General features: G+C 44.1%; 1 protein-coding gene and 1 long non-coding RNA gene across 4 annotated transcripts in view; one reads left to right on the top strand and one right to left on the bottom strand.

The window, feature by feature from the left end:
* Positions 1-18,208, bottom strand: part of Dis3l (DIS3 like exosome 3'-5' exoribonuclease) — a 41,043-nt gene extending 22,835 nt beyond the window's left edge. Inside the window, exons 1-4 of one of the 3 annotated variants that reach the window (XM_005075558.4) lie at positions 17,737-18,208; positions 15,946-16,099; positions 2,995-3,123; positions 1,583-1,718 (exon numbers count right to left, since the gene is read on the bottom strand). In XM_005075558.4, the coding sequence (XP_005075615.1) occupies positions 1,583-1,718; positions 2,995-3,123; positions 15,946-16,099; positions 17,737-17,875 (558 nt within the window). In that variant the 5' untranslated portion in view covers positions 17,876-18,208. Of the gene's footprint in view, positions 1-1,582; positions 1,719-2,994; positions 3,124-15,945; positions 16,100-16,985; positions 17,003-17,047; positions 17,068-17,736 lie in introns of those variants that run through there. The other 2 variants (XM_013117453.3, XM_013117454.3) reach the window with 2 other exon arrangements.
* On the top strand, positions 17,121-18,419 carry LOC121137472. The gene is made up of 2 exons (XR_005874705.1): positions 17,121-17,408; positions 17,495-18,419. It is a non-coding gene; the product is annotated as an uncharacterized LOC121137472 (long non-coding RNA).
* Positions 18,420-21,749: the final 3,330 nt, after the last annotated feature.

The following is a 21,749-nucleotide window of genomic DNA, read 5'->3' on the forward strand; positions in this document are numbered from 1 at the left end:
CAAGGGGATAGGCATGTGGCTCAGTTAGGAGAATTCTTGCCTAGACTGTGTGAAGCCCTGGGTTTGATCTCTAGCATCACATAAACTGAGTGGTGGAGCCCACTTGTAATCCTAGCATTTGGAAGTCTCCACTTCCCATGGGAAAGAAGTTCAGGTCATCTTTACCTACACAGGAAGTTTGAGGTCTGTCTGGTGTACAGAGACCTTGGAGGTGGAGCAGATTATATATATAGCATACATACATATAACATATATTATATATTCTCTCCCCATATATATTTTCAATCCCCAGTACTAACACACACACACACACACACATACACACACACACACACACACACACACACACACACACGAGAGAGAGAGAGAGAGAGAGAGAGAGAGAGAGAGAGAGAGAGAGAGACAGATAGAGACAGACAGACAGACAGTCAAACACAGAAAAAGAGAGCGAGGCAAAAGAAAGAAAAAGTTTTTTTGTTTTTTGGCTTTTTGTTTGTTTGTTTTTTGAGACAGGGTTTCTCTGTGCACTCTTGGCTGTCCTGGAAGTCACTCCATAGACCAAGATGACCCCGAATTCATAGAGATCTGCCTGCCTCTGCCTCCCACTTTGCATGGTGAGGCCCTGGGTTCAATCCCCAATACACACACACACACACACACACACACACACACACACACACACACAGGAAACATATAACACAAACACACCATAATACACATACCATACAAGTAACATTTAACACAAACACAGTTTATGGGTAACAGAGGCTTACCAGGCTACTCTTGACTTCTCTGTACCATACAGTTTCAGGAGTCAGCCTGAATTTGCCAAAGTCAAGGCCACCTGGCCACCAATAATGCTATGGCCCATCTTTTTTTTTTTAAGATTTATTTATTTCGTGGGTATGAGTGTTTTGCTTATCTGTATGTATATGTACCACATGCATGTCTGGTGCTTGAGTAAGTCAGAAGAGGTCAGACAATTGTCAACTGCCATGTGGGTGCTGGGAACTGAATCCAAGTCCTTCATGAGAGCAACAAATGCTCCAAACCGCTAAGCCATCTCTCTAGCTCCCAACATGGACCATACTAATGTCTTCCTTCTATTTCTCTTTTCTGTTTTCTTTTTAAATGAGACAGGTTCTCACTTTGTAGCCCAAGCTGGACTCAAATTTTCAGTGAGCTTCTGCCTCAGAATTGGCCATCCCATCTCAGTATTGGAATTACAGCTATGAAGTCTACTGTCTCTTATCTGTGTTTGTTGCCTTTTAAAGGATCTAGAATGTGGCCTTACAGGTACTGTTAAGAACTTATCGTGTATTTAGGCAGTGGTGGCGCATGTCTTTAATCCCAGCACTCAAGAAGCAGAGGCAGGTGAATCTTTTGAGTTTGAGGCCAGATTGATTTACAGAGTGAGTTCAATGACAGTGGGGCTACACAGTCAAACCCTGTCTTGAAAAATCAAAACAGCAACAACAAAAACCAAAACCAACAACAACAACAACAAGAAAACCACCCCCCAAAAAAGAACTGAGTGTGTGTGGGGGGGAAGACACACATGTGTGTCTGCCACTGGAAATACCTTGAAAGAAATTACAAACACGCCTTCTGTTTCACTTCCATACTGCAGAATGGCCTCTTCATCTTCTGTCACCATAACGATGGGCATCCTGTCCCCGCAGTGGTGATAGTACCAAACAGCTGAGTTATATATGCTCCTGGAACAGCAAAGGGTAGTAAGTATCCCAGGCACAAACACAGCTGCTGGTCAGAATGTCACACTTAGTTCCTATCTGTCATCCTGTGTCCATACAGTTAATCATCCACCCATCCATCCATCCATCATCCATCTATCCATCATCCATCCATCCATCCATCCATCCATCCATCCATCCATCCATCCATCCATCCATTTTTTTGTTCTTTGTTCACACAACAAATACTTTCTGGGTATCTACTCTAGATAACTGGGAACTGGGCCTCTGTGGGAGACAAAAGGAATCAGAAAGCACCTCCCATCTCTTCTTCCTAGATGTTCAGTTCCCATAGCAACTATTTTCAGTTCCTGCTTTTGTTTAGAAACCCGGACTCTGTCACTTTGTAACACTTTCTAATCCGAGGCTGAGCTACAGGGCACATGGGAAACGACTAGCAACCCTATGAAAGATGAAGAACAGTTCTCAGTGAAGAGAAAAGCCAGCTGCGAGCAGTTGAAGCTGGTAAGCCAATAAGATATGAAAGGAAACCACATGATACACCTGGAATCTTCCCCGGAAGAGCTCAAGTCTAGGTCTGGAGAACTAGGTTCAGCACTGTAGTGTATTCCCAGAGAAGTGCCCAAATTTGGAAGGTTCATTTCTGCATGTGTCTGCATCCTCCTCGGTAGGGCTGTGGGCAGTTCCGTTCCACTCCAAGGAATCTTGGATTTAACACTTCAGGGGGAATTACCTAAGGTTCCTGGGCTCCTGCATTTGGGCCACTTTGGGACTCTCCAGGGTCCCAGCAGGACTGACTGAGCTTCCTTTTCCTCCCCACATTCGACTCATACCCCCATCTTACTGCCATCACTTCCACTCTTGCTGTAGGAAATCACTATTTGCAAACACCCCACACCCAAGTGCTTGCTTCACACTGTACTTTTGGGCAGACCTCAATTAAGTCACTGCATTTTCTAGAACAGTTTCCATTTAGTGAGACTGGCCCAGGACATTAAATTGAGCAAGTCATCTTTTTATCTCAAGGCATCAAAGTTAAGCCTTCTACAGCCCTGGTAGGACGTTCCAGGCCTTGGGTCTAGGCGATCTCAGTCTGGGCACCATCATCTCCTCAATCCCAGTTTTAACAATGTAACAATTACGTATTCAGGTGACACATCTAAAACACTGACACTTCAGGGTTTACCACAGTCCTAGTATAGTATGGAGAAATTCCAAAGAGCCACATATGAGAAAATAGGAGAGGTCCCAATGAAGAGTGTTGTGAATTGATATGTACCTGGTCTGCCACTTCTCCATGGCCTCCCCCTTTTCCCGGGGGAGGTAACAGTGCTGCTGGAACTCATTAGCAAAGAGAACGCAGTCATGGCGAGCATCCTTCAGGAGGTTTCGCAGTTTGTTATACTGTCTGTAACACAGGGAACAGAATAAATCTAACATAGCAGGTACTCATCTCCTGCCAACTCCTGCCAAGGATCAAAACAGATGAGGCATTTCAGAGGGAGAGATGTATTGTTTAAAGCACAAGAAATGTTGCAGCACTCGGAAGACTGAGGCAGAGGGATCATGAGTTCGAGTTTGGGAGACTCAGTGAGAAGCCTGTCTCAAGAGTCAAAATAAGGGCTGGGAAGATGGCTCAGCAGGTAAAAGTTCTTGCCACACAAATATGAGGACCTCAGTTCAAATTTCCCAGAACCCAAATAAAGCTAGGTGAGAGCATCTGTCATCCCAGTGCTTATAGTGGGGGTTGGAAACAGGAAAAGCTCCAAAAATTGGCTTGGCGTGTGCAGTGTTGAACAAGAGCTTCTGTCTGAAACAGTAAAAGACAGAAGTCATATCCGAGGTTGTTCTCTAGCCTTCACTTACATTGTGGCATGTATGTGTGCACCTGTACACACACACAAAAACACAAAGGGAGGAAATAAACTAACTCACCTCTGAGAGGCATTTATTTGTATTGACTTCTCTGTGTGCTCAGTGTTAGTGGTTTTGCCTGTTAGTTGCCTGCACTTGGGGAAGGCCTCATTAATTAGTCTGCAGATTAATTAGACTCCTTCTCCTGCTTTCCCTCAGAGATGCCTGGCTATTTTACTATGTAGTTACATTATCTGCCCTCTTACAGCCACAGCACAGAGACTAGTAAAGCTCTGCTCCTTTTCTTCGTTCCACTTTGTTGGCAAACCTTTTTCTGTTTTTTTTTGAGACAGGGTTTCTCTGTGTAGCATTGGAACCTCTCCTGGCACTCGCTCTGTAGACCAGGCCGGCCTCAAACTCACAGACATCCACCTGCCCCTACTTCTTAATGCTGGGATTTTTAAGCATGAATCCATTTCCCTTTAGCTGGCAGGCCTAGAAAAGGTCATGTAAACTATACAAGTTTAAGGGTTTATTTGTGAATTGTATCTATGTAGCCTCCATGATCTCATGAAGAAGAGACAGACCCAGCAGTCAGACAGTTAACAGAAAGTATAAGTTTTCCTGCTCGGGATAGCCCTCTAGCACTGTGAGCCAGAACCACACCCAAACAGCAAGCCTACCATGGGTCAGCTTCTATGAAAGAGTTTTTCAAGAGCCCATCATCAAGAATTACAGAAACATTTAGGCAGTTATTTTAAAAGGATTAATTGGTCTGTTGGTTTTGCAGTGCTGGGATCCAACCCAAGGCCTTGCACTCTGGTTATTTGTGGACAAATGATCACTCTGGCTAACCTCCTTCCCTCAGGAAGTGTTTGTTACCCTCCTGGGCCAGGCCTTTGGTTGCACTGAATGTCCTCGGAGGCACCATCTAGACAGGTCAGGGCCCCACTTACAGAAGTCTGACTACAGCAAGCAAAACAGTTATTCTGACAAGAAAAAAAAATCAAAACCAGAATTGCAAGCCTACTTCTGGGTTCATGTCCAAAAGACAGAACCAGGGGCTTGTTGATGCAGCTCAGTGGTGCAGAGCTTACCTAACACACATGAGGCCCTGGGAAATACCGACCCCGGCTGAATAAATAAGTACACAAATAAATAAAACTGCAAAACCCAACCAAACAAAAAATGGAATTCAGATAGATATCTGGGCACCTGTGTTCACAGTGGTACCTTTTTCAACAGCAAAAGGGTGTTGTAAATGACAAGGAATAAATGATCCAATGTCAATATTCCTTGGCCTTCAAAAGGAGGATTCTGACGCATGCTGTCACATGGATGAACCTGGACACAGGGCAAGTGAAGTAAGCCAGTCACAAAAGGACAAACACTGTGGCTCTGGCTGTGTAAGGCACCTAGAGTAGAGAGATACATGGAGGCAGAAAGCAGACTTGCTACTAGCGGTTGTGGTCAAGAGAAGAGCTGGCATTTAAGCAGTACAGACTTTCAATTCAGGGAGATGAAAAATCCTAGAGCTTACAGTTGTGGGTAGCTGCACAACGGTGCCAACGGACATAGTGCCACTAAACCATACGCTTAGTAATTATGAAAATGTCAAATTTTTTTGTTTTATTTTTCATTTTTTTTCTTGAGACAGGGTTTCTCTGTATTGTTGTTTTGGAAGCTGTCCTGGAACTCGCTCTGTAGACCAGGCTGGCCTCAAACTCACAGAGATCCACCTACCTCTGCCTCCCGAGTGCTGGGATTAAAGGCGTGCGCCACCACTGCTGGTAATTTTTATTTTCTTTAAGACAGGTTTTCAACTGGGCATGGTAGCACATGCCTTTAATTTCGGCACTTGGGAGGCAAAGGCAGGTGGATGTCTGTGAGGCAGAGGCCAGCCTAGTCTACATACTGAGTTTCAGGACAGCTAGGGCTATACAGAGAGACCCTGCCTCAAAACAAACAAACAGACAGAGTCTCATATAGCCCAGGTTCATGTCAAACACCATGTAATGATTTTCCTACCTCCACCTACCTGGTTTATGTGGTGCTGAGGACCAAATCCAAAGCTTCATCTATGATAAGGTTACAGCCCTAGCCTCTAAAAATCTTGAATTTTATGTATATATGTTTCATGAAAAATTTAAAAAAGAATTATGCTACTTTGCAAAAAAAGACAGAATCACGTACTCCAGTGGAATACATGGGTGAAAGGACAGGACTGGCGTGGCTTCCTGGTGCAGGCCTGAGACCTGAAGCATGTTTGAGAGGAAGCCAGACAAACAGCTCAAAGGGGATGAAAGGGGACAGAGCACTCAACATGGCCGACATGTGCTGCATTCTGTCCTCAGTACTCAGCCCATAGCAGGGCCAGAAGGAGCATAGGCACAGCATTTGTGTCAACAGCTCAGGATATGGGGTACAAACTGCCACCCTCAGAATCCAGGTACTCTTCTGCCAGCTCTACACATACCACCTTTACTTATTTATTGTCTTTTTGAGACAGGGTCTCCCTATGTAAACCAGGTCGGCCTTGAACTCACAGACACCAATCTGTCCCTGCCTCACAAGTGCTGGGATTAAAGGCCATTTCACCACATCTGGCATCACTTTCATTTTAATCTGCATTTAATATTGTCGTGTGTGTATGATGTATGTGGGGGCATGTGCATGCCACAAAGCCCATGTGGACGGCAGAGGACAGCTCTGTGAAGTTGGTTCTCTCTGTCCACCTTAGGAGGGTTCTGTGTGCTTCCGTCTGTCAGCCGGATAAGGGAAATGGACAAATGGCACAAGAATACTGATGGGGAAGACGGGGGTTCAGCAGTGAATCATTCTGAGTGTGACAGTCAGGGCTTCTTGGAGATGTGGAGGCTTGTCGTTATAATTTAGCAGTGCACGTACACAATACAGTCATAATTCCTGTTAGCAGGCTTTGCAGTGTTTATGCTAGAGCCAGCAGACAGAAGCCTTTGTGAAGTCAGCACAGAGATGTTTCAGAGCACCGTGGACAAATGTCACGGAGTGATAGCAGTGATTCAGACAGTCAAGATCTTCAATCTTAACATTACAGTCTTAGGCTGGACTTGGTAGAACACAGCTTTGATTCTAGGACTTGGGAAGGAGAGGTAGGAAGATCAGATGTTCAAGGTCATTCTCTACTATAAGGAATTTGAGTCAGCCTGGGCTACATGAGACTCTCTCAGAACAAACTTTCAGTCTTACCAAATGACTTTTTCACAGGGGTTGCATATCAGATATCCTGCATATCAGGAATTTACATTATGACTCCTAATAGTGGCAAAATTACAGTTATAAAGTATCAACAAAAATAATTTTATGGTTGGGGGGGTCACTACAACATGAGGACCTGTATCTTGGTCACAGCACCAGGAAGGTTGAGAACTGCTTCCCAATATTTTATCACTCTGAAGATGAGTTGTTGTTTTACTTTGCCTGTCTAAGGTTCCTGATTGATTTAATAAAGAGGTGAATGGCCAATGGCAGGAGAGAATAGGTGGGACTTCTGGGCAGAGAGAGAAATTAAAGGTTAGAATCTGGAGGGGTGGGGCTGGGGAGATGGCTCAGAGGTTAGGACTATTGGCTGCTCTTCCAGAGGTCCCCAGTTCAATTCCCAACAACCATATGGTGGCTCACAACCATCTGCAATGAGATCTGGTGCCCTCTTCTGGCATGCAGGCATACATGCAGGCAGAACACTGTATATGTAATAAATAAAATTTGAAAAAAAAAAAAAAAGAATCTGGAGTGGCAGGAGATGCCAGCAAGACCCGGAGGAAGTCTGATGTACAGGAGAGAGGTAAAAAGCCACATGGCAGAAAGTAAGTTAATAGAAACAGGTTAAAGAGCTAGTGGGACAAACCTAAGCTTGCTTTTATAATTAATAAGTCTCCATGTCATTATCTGGGGATCCCAAAAAAGAAAGTCCAGTAAGAAAGACCTGCTATAGAGAACCAGTGCTCTAAGGGCTAGCAAAGGGAAAAGCTGGGGAAGGAAACTCAGTAGGCCTTTCTTTGCTAGGGTCTCCTAGACCTACTTTCAGGTGTCCTGTTCATTTGCTTATTTGTTTTTGAGACAAGGTTTCTTTGTGAAACAGTCCTGGCTGTCCTGGAACTCACTCTGTAGACCAGGCTGGCCTTAAACTTACTGAGATCTGCCTGCCTCTGCCTCCTGAGTGCTGGGATTAATGGTGTGCGCCACCAGCGCCTGGCTCAATAAATGAATATTTATAAAAAACTTTATCTATATATAATTCATAAACAGCAATTCATTTTTCCTTAAAAAATGTATAATCTGATAGTTTTTAGTATACTCATAGTTAAGCAATTATCACCACTCTCTAATTCTAGATCATTTCATTGCTCTAAATAGAAACCTGTGTCCATTAAGCAGTCATTCCCCACTACCATTGGCTCCAGCCTCTGGCAGCCATGGAGCAATTTTCTATTTTTACCTATTCAGGACATCTTATATAAATGAAATTATATGACCTTTTTTTTTTTTTTTTTTTTTTTTTTTTGGTTTTTCAAGACAGTGTTTCTCTGTGTAGCCTTGACAGTCTTGGAACCCACTCTATAGACCAGGCTGGTCTGGAATTCACATTGATCTGCCTGCCTCTGCCTCCCGAGTGCTGTGATTAAAGGCCTGTGTCACCATTGCACAGCATGACTGCTGACCATGCCTGTTTGGGTGTGGTCAGTGCTACGGGTACTTAGATCTCTCCCTACACTAATTGATTTAGTGTATGTGTCTGTGTGCGAGCCTGTGCATGGCATAGCACAAGTGTGGAGGTCAGAAAACAACCTGTAGGAATCTGTTCTTTCCTTCTACCATGTAGGTTCCAGGGAAAGAATCTTGGTGAAAAGTGCCTGTAACAAGCTTTCTCAAATGTAGTTGGACTTTCTTTTGTGGGACTGCCAGCTCCCCAATAACCACATGGAGACAATATTAATTATAAAAGGTTGGCATTAGCTCAGGCTTTTTTCCAACTAGATTTGTAACTTAAATTAATCTGTTTCTATGAATCTATATTCTGCCATGTGACTCGATTACCTTTGTTCTATACTGTATATCCAGCTTCTACAGAGTCTCTGGAGAAATCATGCATCTAGATTCCTCCTCCCAGTTTCTCTCTTTCTACCCAGAAGTCTCGCATATTCTTTCCTGCCTAGCTATTGATCATTTAGCTCTTTATTAAGCCAATCGGAAGGCACCTTAGACAGAGACAAATCTTTACAGTGTAAACAAATATTCTTCAACAAGTGCTTGAGCCATTTTTCTGGCTCCAACACTAAATTTTATGTGTGTGTGTGTGTATGTGTGTATGTGTGTGTGTGTGTATGTGTGTGTGTGTATGTGTGTGTGTGTGTGTATAGCTGGCTTCTTTCGTTTAGTACAATGTTTTCAAGGTTCATCCAAGTGGTAACATGTTCAGTCATTTCTATAACTGAATAATATTCTATTTTATGGATATACTACGTTTTGTTAAACATTACCAATTGAAGGCCAATTGGGTTGCTATTACTGTCTAGCTATAATAAATTAAGCTGCAGTACTTAAAATAGTTAAAATGACTTGCTATGTAGAACTGATAACCTCAACATAATCCCTGGATCCCACAATGGATCCCAAAAGCTGTCCTCTGACCTCCAGTCACACACACGGTACACACATTTTACACACACACACACACACAAATAATAAAAATTTAAAAGTAAATGAACCTACTATGAGTATCTGTGGTGTTTTCAGTCTCAACAAAGATGTACTTCCAGTTCCCATGGTTAAATACATAGGAAATGTTAATGATTCCTATCTACTGAACAGGTCCTGGGACACCCATTTCCACCCATGTCAAAGCTGCCAGTGTCCTTACTGTAGTTTAGGGATGGTTTGAATGTGCTCTTTAGTGGTTCATGCATTGAACCCCCTGTGAGATATTCACAGGGTAGAAAGTCAATCAATTCCCTTGTATAGAGGTGATTCTGGGAAGTGGTTAGGATTCAAATGTCATTAGGTAGAGTTTCAGGATTGAAATGCTGGTGGCTTTATACAAAGGAGAAAAGTAACCTATATCACATGTTTTGTAATAGTAATGCAAAACAGGCTATTATAACATGTCATCTGTATTACAGCTATAGCTAGCCTCCAGCCTTCTTTCCTTCAGGACTCCTTTCAACCAAATCAGGCAATCTTTTAAGACTGGAACCTGATGTCAAGCCACCCTGAATAAAGCCCTTCTTTGACAGTCCCAAAGCCATGAGACCTTCTATCTGACCAAGTGTCCATTCAGTTCCTCGAGTATGTTATATCTCCTCCTCATGGATGCTTGACCAGAAGTTTCCTTTGCCTGGAAAGGTCTCCCTTGCCTGGTCTCCTCCTCCTTGTCCTTGAGAGCTCAGTATAGGCAGCTCACTCAGGAAATCCCTTCCTTGCTCCCTGGCTGGCTGGAGCTCTGCTACAGCCTGTCCTGGTACTTCAGAACATCCACCACAGGCGTGGCTCTGCCTCCGTTTGTGAGATTACCTGGGCTTGACTGTCCTGTCCCAGAACTGAATCTACTTTTGTTAACTGCTGTATTCTCAGTCCTAGCAGTCTCTGGATGAATACATGGGTGAGCACAAGCACATCTGAATGCATGAGTGTGTGGAGAGCCTCACAGAGTCATCAAGTGCCCCTTCATTAAATAAGCATTTGAGGATTGCTAGGTGACAGATGTGTTATTATCCCGAACAGCCAAAGACCTGACACCATTCAACTGTTCCATAATCTATTTATGAGAACAGAAATTCTCTACACTGGTATTCCTGAGATCAAAATATCATCACACAACAGGATTACAGGTCATGTCTCTCTGTTGTTAAATTCAACTCCGGCAATGTCGTTTCAATAAAATGATTCCATCTATCACATTACCTTAGAGCCAGACCCCTGTGTATTCATGCTCCATTCCTGAAGGAATACATTTACAGATAGAAAACATCTATAAATAAAAGATTTGACTGTATGGGGTATGGATGCTTCCCCTGTCTTTGTTCCTCACATACTGCAGTATAACACTAGTTTACTAACACAGCACTTGGGCTGTGTTACATGTTTTAGTAACCTGGAGATGATTTCGAGCCTACAGGAGGATGAGTGAAGGTTACATGCAAACACCAGGCTATTGAAAACAATTTTTATTCTACTTATCTTTTGGAGGAGAATGGGCATGTCATAGTGTATGTATGACCTTCCACCATGTGGACACTATGGATGAACTAAGGTCATCAGGCTTGGTGCCCAGATCCTTCACATGCTGAGCTACCTTGTTGATCTAATGTCTTATTTATTTATTTATTTATTTAAAAAATTAGATTTTAGCTGGAGAGATGTCTCAGCGGTTAACAGCACTGGATGCTCTTCCAGAGGACCCAGGTTCAATTCCCAGCACTCACATGGCAGCCCACAGCTGTCTGTAACTCCTATTCCAGGGAATCTGATGCCTTAATATAGGCATACCTGCAGGCAAAACACCAATGCACAAAAAGCAAAAATAAATAAATCATTAAAAAATTAGACTTATGGGGCTGGAGAAATGGCTCAGAGGTTAAAAGTACTGACTGCTCTTCCAGGGGTCCTAAGTTCAATTCCCAGCAACCACATGGTGGCTCACAGCCATCTACAATTCAATCTGGTGCCCTCTTCTGGCATGTAGGCAGAACAGTGTATATGTGATAAATAAATAACCCTTTAAAAAATTAGACTTACTCATTTTATGTGTGACTGTTTTTTGCCTGAATGTATGCATGCATACATTAGGATGCTTAGTGCCCACAGAGGTCAGAAGAGGGAGGGCATTGGATCTTCTGGAACTGGAGTTTTAGAAGGTTGTGAACCACCCTGTAGTTAAGGGGATCAGACCTGGGTCCTCTTCAAGAGCAACAAATGTGTTAACTGCAGAGGCATCTCTCCAACTCTCCAAAGCCATTTTCTATCTAGAACGTGAACAGCTGCAGATTTTAGTAGCTCTGGGGTCTATACTGGCTTCAAGCTTTCTGTATAACCCAGACTGAACTAGAACTCCTAATCCTTCTGCCTCTACTTTACATGCGTCTGCCACCATGCCTGACTACTGGGTATCCAGGAGAACATTTTCTGCTAGAAACAGGGCTGAAAGAAATCAGAGAAACATCACCCTTTACAATTGCCACAAACAACATAAAATACCTTGGGGTAACGCTAACCAAACAAGTGAAAGACCTGTATCGCAAGAACTTTGAATCTTTAAAGAAAGAAATTAAAGAAGCCCTCAGAAAATGGAAAGATCTCCCATGCTCTTGGATAGGTAGGATCAATGTAGTAAAAATGGCAATCCTGCCAAAAGCAATCTACAGATTCAATGCAATCCCCATTAAAATCCCAGCACAATTCTTCACAGACCTTGAAAGAATAATAATCAATTTTGTATGGAAAAACAAAGGACCCAGGATAGCCAAAACAACCCTGTTCAACAAGGCAATGTCCGGAGGCATCACCATCCCTGACCTCAAGCTCTATTATAGAGCTATAGTCCTGAAAACAGCTTGGTATTGGCACAAAAATAGACAGGTAGACCAATGGAATCAAATTGAAAACCCAGATATTAACCCACACACGTATGAACATCTGATCTTTGACAAAGAAGCTAAAAATATACAATGGAATAAAGAAAGCATCTTCAACAAATGGTGTTGGCATAACTGGAGGCTGGCATGTAGAAGAATGCTGATCCATGCTTATCGCCATGCACAAAACTTAAGTCCAAATGGATCAAAGACCTCAACATAATCCAGCCACACTGAACCTCTTAGAAGAGAAAGTGGGTGGTACCCTTGAACGAATTGGTACAGGAGACAGCTTCCTGAACATAACACCACTAGCACAGACAGTGAGATCAACAATTAATAAATGGGACCTCCTGAAACTGAGAAGCTTCTGTAACGCAAAGGACACAGTCAGCAAGACAAAAAGGCAGCCCACAGAATGGGAAAAAATATTCACTAATCCCACATCTGACAGAGGGTTGATCTCCAAAATTTACAAAGAACTCAAGAAGCAAGTCTCCAAAACATCAAAGGACCCAATTAAAAAGTGGGCTGCAGAACTAAATAGAGAGTTTTCAATAGAGGAGTCTAAAATGGCTGAGAGGCACTTGAGAAAGGGCTCAACATCCTTAGCCATCCAGGAAATGCAAATCAAAACAACTCTGAGATACCATCTCCTGTCAGAATGGCTAAAATCAAAAACACCAATGACAATTTATGCTGGAGAGGATGTGGTGAAAGGGGGACACTCCTCCATTGCTAGTGGGAGTGGCAACTGGTTCAGCCACTTGGAAATCAGTATGGAGATTCCTCAAAAAAATGGGAATAAACCTACCACAAGACCCAGCAACTCCACTCTTAGGCATATATCCAAAAGATGCCCATTCATACAACAAAGATGTCTGTTCCACTATGTTCATAGCAGCATTATTTGTAATAGCCAGAACTTGGAAGCAACCTAGATGTCCCTCAACCAAAGAGTGGATAGAGAAAATGTGGTACATTTACACAATGGAGTACTATTCAGCAGAAAAAAACAATGGAATCTTGAGATTCGCAGGCAAATGGATGACACTAGAAGAAACCATCCTGAGTGAGGTAACCCAGTCACAAAAAGAGAAACATGGCATGTACTCTCTCATATATGGATTTTAGACATAGATCTGGGGAGTGCCAGCCTACAATCCCATGGCCAAAGAGTCTGGGAAACAGAAACTGCATTTAGTGGCTGATCGAAGAAGAGGCAGACTCCCTCGGTTAAGTACTGAGCTGAACTCAAGAAAGCCAGTAACAGAGAGGGAGGACTGATAACCAAAGGGATTAAGACTGGGCTGGTTTAACCCCCAGAAACAGCTGACCTGACAAAGGTTAACTCTTGAATCCCAGGCATCATCCTGGGAATCCAGCATGGGACTGATCAAGACCCCCCTGAATGTGAGTGTCAGTGAGGAGGCCTAGGTAATCTATTGAGCCTTGGGCAGCAGATCAGTACCCATCCCGGGACTTTGGACTCCCATCCAACAATGTGAGGTGCACTCTCACCCTGAACTCTTGAGGAAGGGTCTAGGCCCTGCCCTGGATGAAATGACAGACTATGGACACCACCATGGAGGGCCTCACCCTCCCTGGGGAAATGAGGGGATAATGGAGGGGGTTGGGGGGGAGGGCACGGGAGGAGGGGAGGGAAAGGGAGAGGGACCTGGAACTGACTTGTGAAGCAACCTTGTTTCTTATCTAAATTTAAACTGAAAAATAAATAAATAAAAAAACCAAAAAACAAACAAAACAAAACGAAACAGGGCTGATACTGTAACATTTGCATGTATGGTAGTTTAAATGTAGTAATGTAATCTCATAGGGAGTGATACTGTTAGGAGGTGTGGCTTTGTTGGAATGGGTATGGCCTTGTTGGAGGACATGTGTCACTGTGGGACAGGCTTTGAGGTTTCCTATGCTCAGGATACCGCCCAGTGTCTCGGTCAACTTCCTGTTGCCTGTGAGATGTAGGACTCTCATCTATGTCTGCCTGTACACTGCTATGCTCCCCACCATGATGAAAATGGACTGAATCTCTGAACCGAAAGTGAGCCATCCCAATTAACTGTTTTCATTTACAAGAGTTGCCATAGTTGGGGCTGGAGAGATGGTTAAGAACACTAGTTGTTCTTTCAGAGGACCTCAGTTCAATTCCCAGAAACCACAAGATGGCTCACAACCATCTGTAATGAGATCTGGTGCCATCTTCTGGTCTGCAGGGATACATACAGAGAGAACACTGTATACACAATAAATAAATAAATAAATAAATAAATAAATAAATAAATGCTAAAAAAAAAAAGAGTTGCTGTGGTCATGGTGTCTCTCCACAGCAATAAAAACCCTAACTAAGGCAGAGTGACTTGCATCCCAGCACTTGGTTTATCTGTTAAAGTCACCATCAGTAGGAGCTGACAAAGTGCTTATCTAATGAAAAACACGGGGTATAGCTGGGTCTACTTTCCAACTCCTCACCTTTTGCTTTCTCATACAGAGTACTAGCACACAGGGTAAGTAAGGCTCAGCAAAACCCAATAGCAGCAGCTCTTCATCAACCCAACTATGGAAACAGTCAATAGCAGCAGGTCTTCATCAGCCTAACTACGGAAACAGTCAGGAGAAAGGACATTTAAATTCCAACTCCTTGCTTTCGGTTGTCTCAAGAATTGGTTTTCAAAACAATCCTAATATTAAAAACATTTTAGAAAACAGAAGTTGAAGAGGCTTGCAGTGTGTGAACGAACCGAATGATAACAACAAATTGATTTTAGTAGAAGAAATTGAAATACGACACCTGCAGCAGTGTTTAAACCTGGATGTGTGCAAACATCTATATCTCTGTGGCTGAATAAAATCAACTTCAAGCTCATTTTAAAATACTCAATTTGAAAAAAAAAACCCAGGCAATTCCAGCTAAGGCATATTTTTCTGAACTGAGCATGAGGACAATTTATCATTTTCATATACAAATAAAGAAAACTTTATCGTTTACTACCAAAGTCTGAAGAAACCAGAACATCTTAAAAATAGAATAAATACAGTTTTCTCTTGTTAAATAACTTGGGGTATTATTTAACATGCTATCTCATAGTTTTAAGTTCAGATCATAAAAGTTTCCAATTGTTAAATGAAGCAAAACTGTATTTTAGGATATTTGGACAGAAAGGGGCAACTTTTCTTTCATTTAGGCACAAGGCAAATATTTTAAACTGGTTCAATTAAGAATGTTTTGTTCAGCAAATACAATTACTATGGCTGATAGTTACAGGATAATCTAAAAATAAGAATGAGCTACATTTTTAATTTCACGGAATAAATCACTGTAAGTACAATTTGCATCCACAATAAAGGAAGATAAGATTTAAAAGTTCTTTTACTGAGAAAAGAATGCTCCTGAAACAATGTATCCAACAATAAGAAGATTAAATAATATACATTAGCAAAAATAAGAAGAAACAATTGTGCTGCTTATAAAAATGTAAACCAGAAGCCAATTCACCATAGAATCTTAAATACCAGCATCCCAGGGACACTGCAGTTTATTGATCTATAGTCAGATCTTTTGGCCAGGTGTTGAAGTGCACATATAAAATGTTACTGCATTCCTTACCAGCAAAGAGAATACCAAATTAGTTTCAAAAATCCTTTCTGACAAAATAATGAATTCCTCTTCCTCCCCTCTAACAAAGGACCTTGCTAAAGGGAGTGGGGGAACCTTCACAATAAATAAATAAATAAAGCAAACCAGATACCTCCGGCCTCTCTGATGCTGCACAGCTTGACAAGCCGTTTGCATGAAAATAATTCCCTTCAACTCAGGAAACTCGAGGACCTCAAGGTAATCCTGGACAACTTTCCAGTCTGGGATCACATAATGAGTCACTTCAGCAGACAAGAGCTTCCCATCTGAAACATAATTCAGAGCGGAAGCGATTAGGCAACATTTTCAAACCTGGTTTATGACTATTTCAATGTCACAGTGCCCCGGGTGTGCAAAATAACTTCTCATCTTAATTTCACCTTGAAGTTTTTAAAAGACAAGACAAATCTACTTTGGTAGAGGCTCCAAGTCCAGAGTAGATTCACAGCCACCTTCTCTCTCTCTTTTGAAGTTGTGATTAATGCAAGCCCGACATGGTTTATACTATTGCCAGTACTGCGGGAGAGGGTGACTGGTATTTTAAGTGTACTCGGCAGAAAGCTAAGTTTCTATTAACTCATCACTGACATGCATGAACATTCTGATGAATATTTACATATCCATTATATACCTCCATCTACATAGACACACATAGGTAACTGCACGGGTAATACATGTGTGTATTAGCTACTTGTATGTACCTAAAAATTCCAAAGTTACTCTGAAGCTTCTCGACATGGCTGGCTACAAGGCTCTAAGACAGTGATTCTCAACCTTCGTGGGTCATGGCTCTGGGGATGATCGCATATCAGATATTTACATTACGATTTGTAACAGTAGCAAGATTACAGTTATTAAGTAGCAACAAAATAATTTTATGGTTGGGGGTCAGCACAACATGAGTAACTGTATTAAAGTGTTGCAGCATTAGGAAGATTGAGAACCACTGCTCCTAAGGGTTGAAGAGAATGTACTAGAAAGAATGGGCAGTGTAGTCAGCTGTTTCGTCAAGCTGTGTCCTTAATCCTATATTCTGAAAAGACCACCCATGCTCATCTCCCACTAGGGCTAACATACAGCAACCCTACAGCCTAAAAAAAGGGGGGGGGGGGGGAATCTGGTCCCCAGCAGTCCCCAACCCGAGTCTCCTACAATGAAGAAACTGTCGTGCTGGAGGGTCTGCATTCTGGCAGGAGCAGAGCAGGCCAAGTCACCTGCCCAGCAGTGCGCTCAGCAATCAGACCGGAGCTGCCTCTTTCGAGCGAGCTGGCCTTGCCTATCTCACCGCCTCCGAGCTGTGGGCGGAAAGAGGGAGGCGCCATAGGCCTTTAAGGTAGCCTTTAAGGTCCCTAGGAAAACCGAAGCACCCTGAGCCTCTGAGCCGAGGGAACGCCAGGCTCGTTTCGGCGCCCCCCCCCCCATTTGACGCCGCCACTGCTGTAGATGAGTCCCGCGAGGGGCGCCCCCGAAGCAGCAGGAGGGCGTCGCCTGCTTCCCACCCGCAGGAGGGACTACACGACACGCAGAGGACGCTCCGGGCCGCCTCCCGGGCTGCCCTGGTTCCGCCAAGCCCAGGTTGTGTTTGCTCGCTCTGGCTCCGCCCTTGACGCCAGGCCAAATCTGCCCTCGTTACTCAGACCCCGGCTCTCCTCTCTCCGTAGGTCCCGGCTCCCTTCACTAGTGCTCGGTCACCATCATGACGCCAGGCCCGGGCTCTTTTTTGCTCCTTGGGCCTCGGCCTCCTCTTTCCTTCGGCCCCAGCTCGCCTCTCTCCTCGGGTCCGGCTCCCTTCGCTCGTGCCCGGCAGCCCTCGCTACGTCAGGCCCAGGCCTCCTCCTCTCCTCGGGCCCCGGCCTCCCTCGCTCCTCGGGCCCCGGCCTCCCCGGTCCCTCCCGGCCCTGACCGTTGAGGCAGGCGGCGGGCTGCGGGCAGAGCGGGCTGTTGCAGGGCACGCTAGGCCGCAGGTAGTGCTCGCGAACGATCCGCAGCGTCCGGCCCTGGAAAGTCCTCAGCAGCAGCACCTTCTCCCGCTTCTGTAACATGCTGGTGCCTTCGCCCGGCACGGCGGCCGGGAAGCGGCGGGCGGCAGCGGGAGGCGAGGCCGAGGCTTGGGGCCCGCCCCTCGGGCCCGGTCGGGCCGGCAGCGGCAAGAGCGGTCCCGGCACCGGGAACGACCTCTCTGGGCCTGAGGGTCTGCCTGGCCCAGCCCAGCCTGCGCCTAGATTCCTCTGTAAGCCTTAGTTGCCCCTGAGCCGGGAAGAGTGTATATAAACTGTTGACCCCCAAGGACCAACGGGCATGACGGTAGGGTGTGATAGCTGGTCTAAAAGTCCCGAGTGAAATGGTTATTTTACTTTGTTTCTACCCACAGGCCCGTGTGGGAAGGGCTGCCATATTAACGGGTAATAACTAGAGTTTTCTTGTCCTTGCTTTTGCAGTAACTAAAATAATCAAAAGGCTCAGCAAAGCTGGTAACCCTGCTGGCCAAACATGTTTTCCCCTTCAAAATGTGCTTATTTTAAATTTTAATACAGGCAAACATTCAAACACTACAGATAAAATAAAAGCCAGTCCTTCTGGGGTAAACACTCTACAACTTTTATAGCGTTGACAGCCTCTGGCATAGAAATTCTTAAAACTGCTATTGACGCGATCATTAAGTACTATGCTTGTAGCTCTTGACAAAAAGGACAGTATCTTGGACGACCACACACCCTTGCTTCTCCAAGCACTCAGCCCACTGAAGCTATGGTTAGCAGCTTCACACACAAGAGTCTCATTTAGTTTCCACAAATCAAAGGAGTGGGCGTTTGTTTGTATCCCCATTTTGCAGGCTGTGTGAGGCTGCATTAGGGAGCTTAAGTGGCCAAGGATACCTAGTTATTAAGTGACAGAACTAATGTTAAGCTAGAAACTGGTCAACTCCAAGTTTTTTTTTTTTTTTTTTTTTTGGTTTTTTTTTCAAGGCAGGGTTTCTCTGTATTGTTTTGGAGCCTGTCCTGGAACTCTCTTGGTAGACCAGGCTGGTCTCGAACTCACAGGAATTCACCTGCCTCTGCCTCCCGAGTGCTGGGATTAAAGGCATGCGCCACCAACGCCAGGCCCAAAGCAAGTTCTTAAGTACCATCTATTCACAGGTGAGAAAGCCACAGGGCCTGCACCTAAGGAATTTACTGCTTGGCAAGCTCTGGTTAAGCTGACTGGCCCAGCTGGCTGGAAACACAGGGCTCTAACAATGTTGCTGAATTAAACCAAGTCTAGCCTCTCATTTCACCCTAAGGGATTGCATAAAGAGTCATGATTCCCTCCTCATTGTTCCTCCTTGTCAAGTTATAGTGAAACTCAAGGTGAACTTGCACAAATGGGAAACCAGTATAGAGCTGGTACACAGGCAAGGAGGGTCCCAAAAGCTATCCTCAACCATTATATATGTAATATATGTGGATATTATATGAAAATGTATCCTCTAACATGGGAGTTAGTTCCAGAGTGCCCAGAGGACAGTGAGTAGCTAAAATTGTTCCCGATATAAAAATGCTTTTGACAATTGTCTACAAGTCCCTCTGCAGTTCCCTTTCTATCTTTTTAAAGTCTCTGATTCTATGGGACTAGAGGAATGACTTTGATTAGGCCCTAATCTGCCCTTAATATCTCTCTTCAGCACTTTGTGGCTTGAAATTGTCTGCAAAAGAACGACCCTTTAAGGAATAGAGCATATCTAGGGTTCTACCGAGAGTTGATTTTTATCAGTATTTAAAATAAGATTGGGGATATAGCTTAGATGGTAGAGCTCTTGCCTAGCAAGCACTAAGTTCTATCCTATGCACCAAAAACAAAAAACAAAAAACAAAAAAGCCAACTAGGTGGGGTAGCACACAGGCCTACAATCCCATCGCTTGAGAGTAGAAACCATAGGATCAAAAATTCAAGGTTCAGTTGGAGGGATGGCTCAGTGGTTAACAGCACTGGCTGTCCTTTCAGAGGACCCTGTTTCAAGTCCCAGCACCCACATGGCAGCTCACAACTGTCTGTAACTCCAGTTCCAGGGCATCAGCAGGAAGTGTGTTCTTCAAGGTCTGAAGGCAGGCACCAAGAACCAGTTAAACCAGCAACTTACCAGAATGAGCCCTTAGCCCTAAATGAGTCAATCCATTCCATCACCAGCTTCACCCTAGTTATTTGGGACAGCTTTAGCCCAGCTCACCGTCTATCCTTTGCTTGGGCGTTCTAACTCTTTTGGCATAAACCCCTCCATAAGCCATTAAGCCAAGTGAACCACTGCACACTTGGAATCCATACTTAGCATGCTTCAGTATGTGATCCCTTATGGTAGATAGGATGAATTGCCTTTGCCAAATTCTTTTGGTTTTACGAGACAGGGTTTCTCTGTATTGTTTTGGAGGCTGTCCTGGAACTCGCTCTGTAGACCAGGCTGGCCTTGAACTCACAGAGATCCACCTGCCTCTGCCTCCTGAGTGCTGGGATTAAAGGTGTGTGCCACCACCACCCGGCATCTTTGCCAGATTCTTATCCACACTGATGATCCATGGTGTCTTGCCTCACAAATGGATGGATAGTGGCCGTATGTCTGGGTTTCATTTGGCGGAATATAATAGCACCATTTCCTGGAATGGCTCATAATACTCCCTCACCCAACTCCCCACCTACATGTTTTCCCTAATAGTTGCACTAGCTAGATGCCAAAGCCCAGAAATTGGCAAACCAGCATTAAAGATGGCAGAGCCCCTGTCTACTTTGGTTCCTGAAAGACTGTAGAGCAGAGCTTGACCTCCCCCTTCCCAGTGGACTCTTGGACAGGAGAAGTAAACCCTTTCCAGGTCTGAGCACACGAGAACCCCAGCACTTGGCAGGCAGGGGAAGGAAAAGCAAGCTCAAGAGTTCACGGCAAACTGTCGTGACCAAAGTACACTCCCAGTTAAGAGATTAAGAGGGCTGGAGATGTGGCTTAGTTGTTAGAGTACACCAAGAAACTTGTCTAATACTTGCAAGATGGTGTTTAAAATAGACAAATAAGCTGGGTGGTGGTGCCCTGGTGCATGGCTTCCATCTTCCTCTGTCTGAGCACAAGTGTGCCTACACTTTGGACCAGTCACAGCACCCACAAGCCTTCTTACACATGCACCTTGGGGATGTAAAACCCAGTGTTTAGTGATTCATAATCAAAACCTCATCCAAGGTTAGCCTTGGGAGGGAGTAGGCAACTCTGCCGCGGACTGAGAGGCCCAGAATGGTAGATGTACAAAGAAATTCCAGAAGATGAGCTCATTACAGAAGCAAGCTTTGGAATATTCTGTGTCTATTTACTTATTGATTTATTTATTTTGACTATAGTACAACATGCTTACTGCAACACAGTCAAACAATGCAGCAGGATGCCAAGTAAGGACGCATACATTTTGTTCTCATCTGCAGTCTTCTCTCAAGCAGTACACTACTGTTGATTGCTTCTCAGCCACTTGGCTTATATCAAGCGTGTACTGTTGATAGCTTGTATGGATCCCAAGAGTTAAAGATAACCCAAAGTTTGCAACTCTGAGGGGCTGGGCAACCTGTGTTGTACCAGTTAATCACAGCGGAGGATTCTTGGCTTGTAACTGGAAGCCATGAAATGTTCTAAGTGCCTTCTCTTCTCTCTCTTCCTTTTCCTGTCTTCTTTCTTCCCTTTCTGTTGCTCTGATAAAATACTCTGAGGGGGCTGGTGACATTGCTTAGTGGTAAGGGAACCTGCTGCCAAGCCTGAGTACCCAGGTTTGATTTCCAGTACCCATAGAGAGCAAACTCTTGTAGGTTGTCCCTGACTTCACATGTGTGCTGTGGCACACACACACAGTGGCATGTGCATGCACACAAAAGGAGTAAAATGCAATAAAATACTCCCAACAGAAGTATCTTAAT

This window comes from Mesocricetus auratus, unplaced genomic scaffold (genome assembly GCF_017639785.1).
Source record: "Mesocricetus auratus isolate SY011 unplaced genomic scaffold, BCM_Maur_2.0 Super-Scaffold_100691, whole genome shotgun sequence".
In the NCBI taxonomy this organism is placed as follows: Eukaryota; Metazoa; Chordata; class Mammalia; order Rodentia; family Cricetidae; genus Mesocricetus; species Mesocricetus auratus.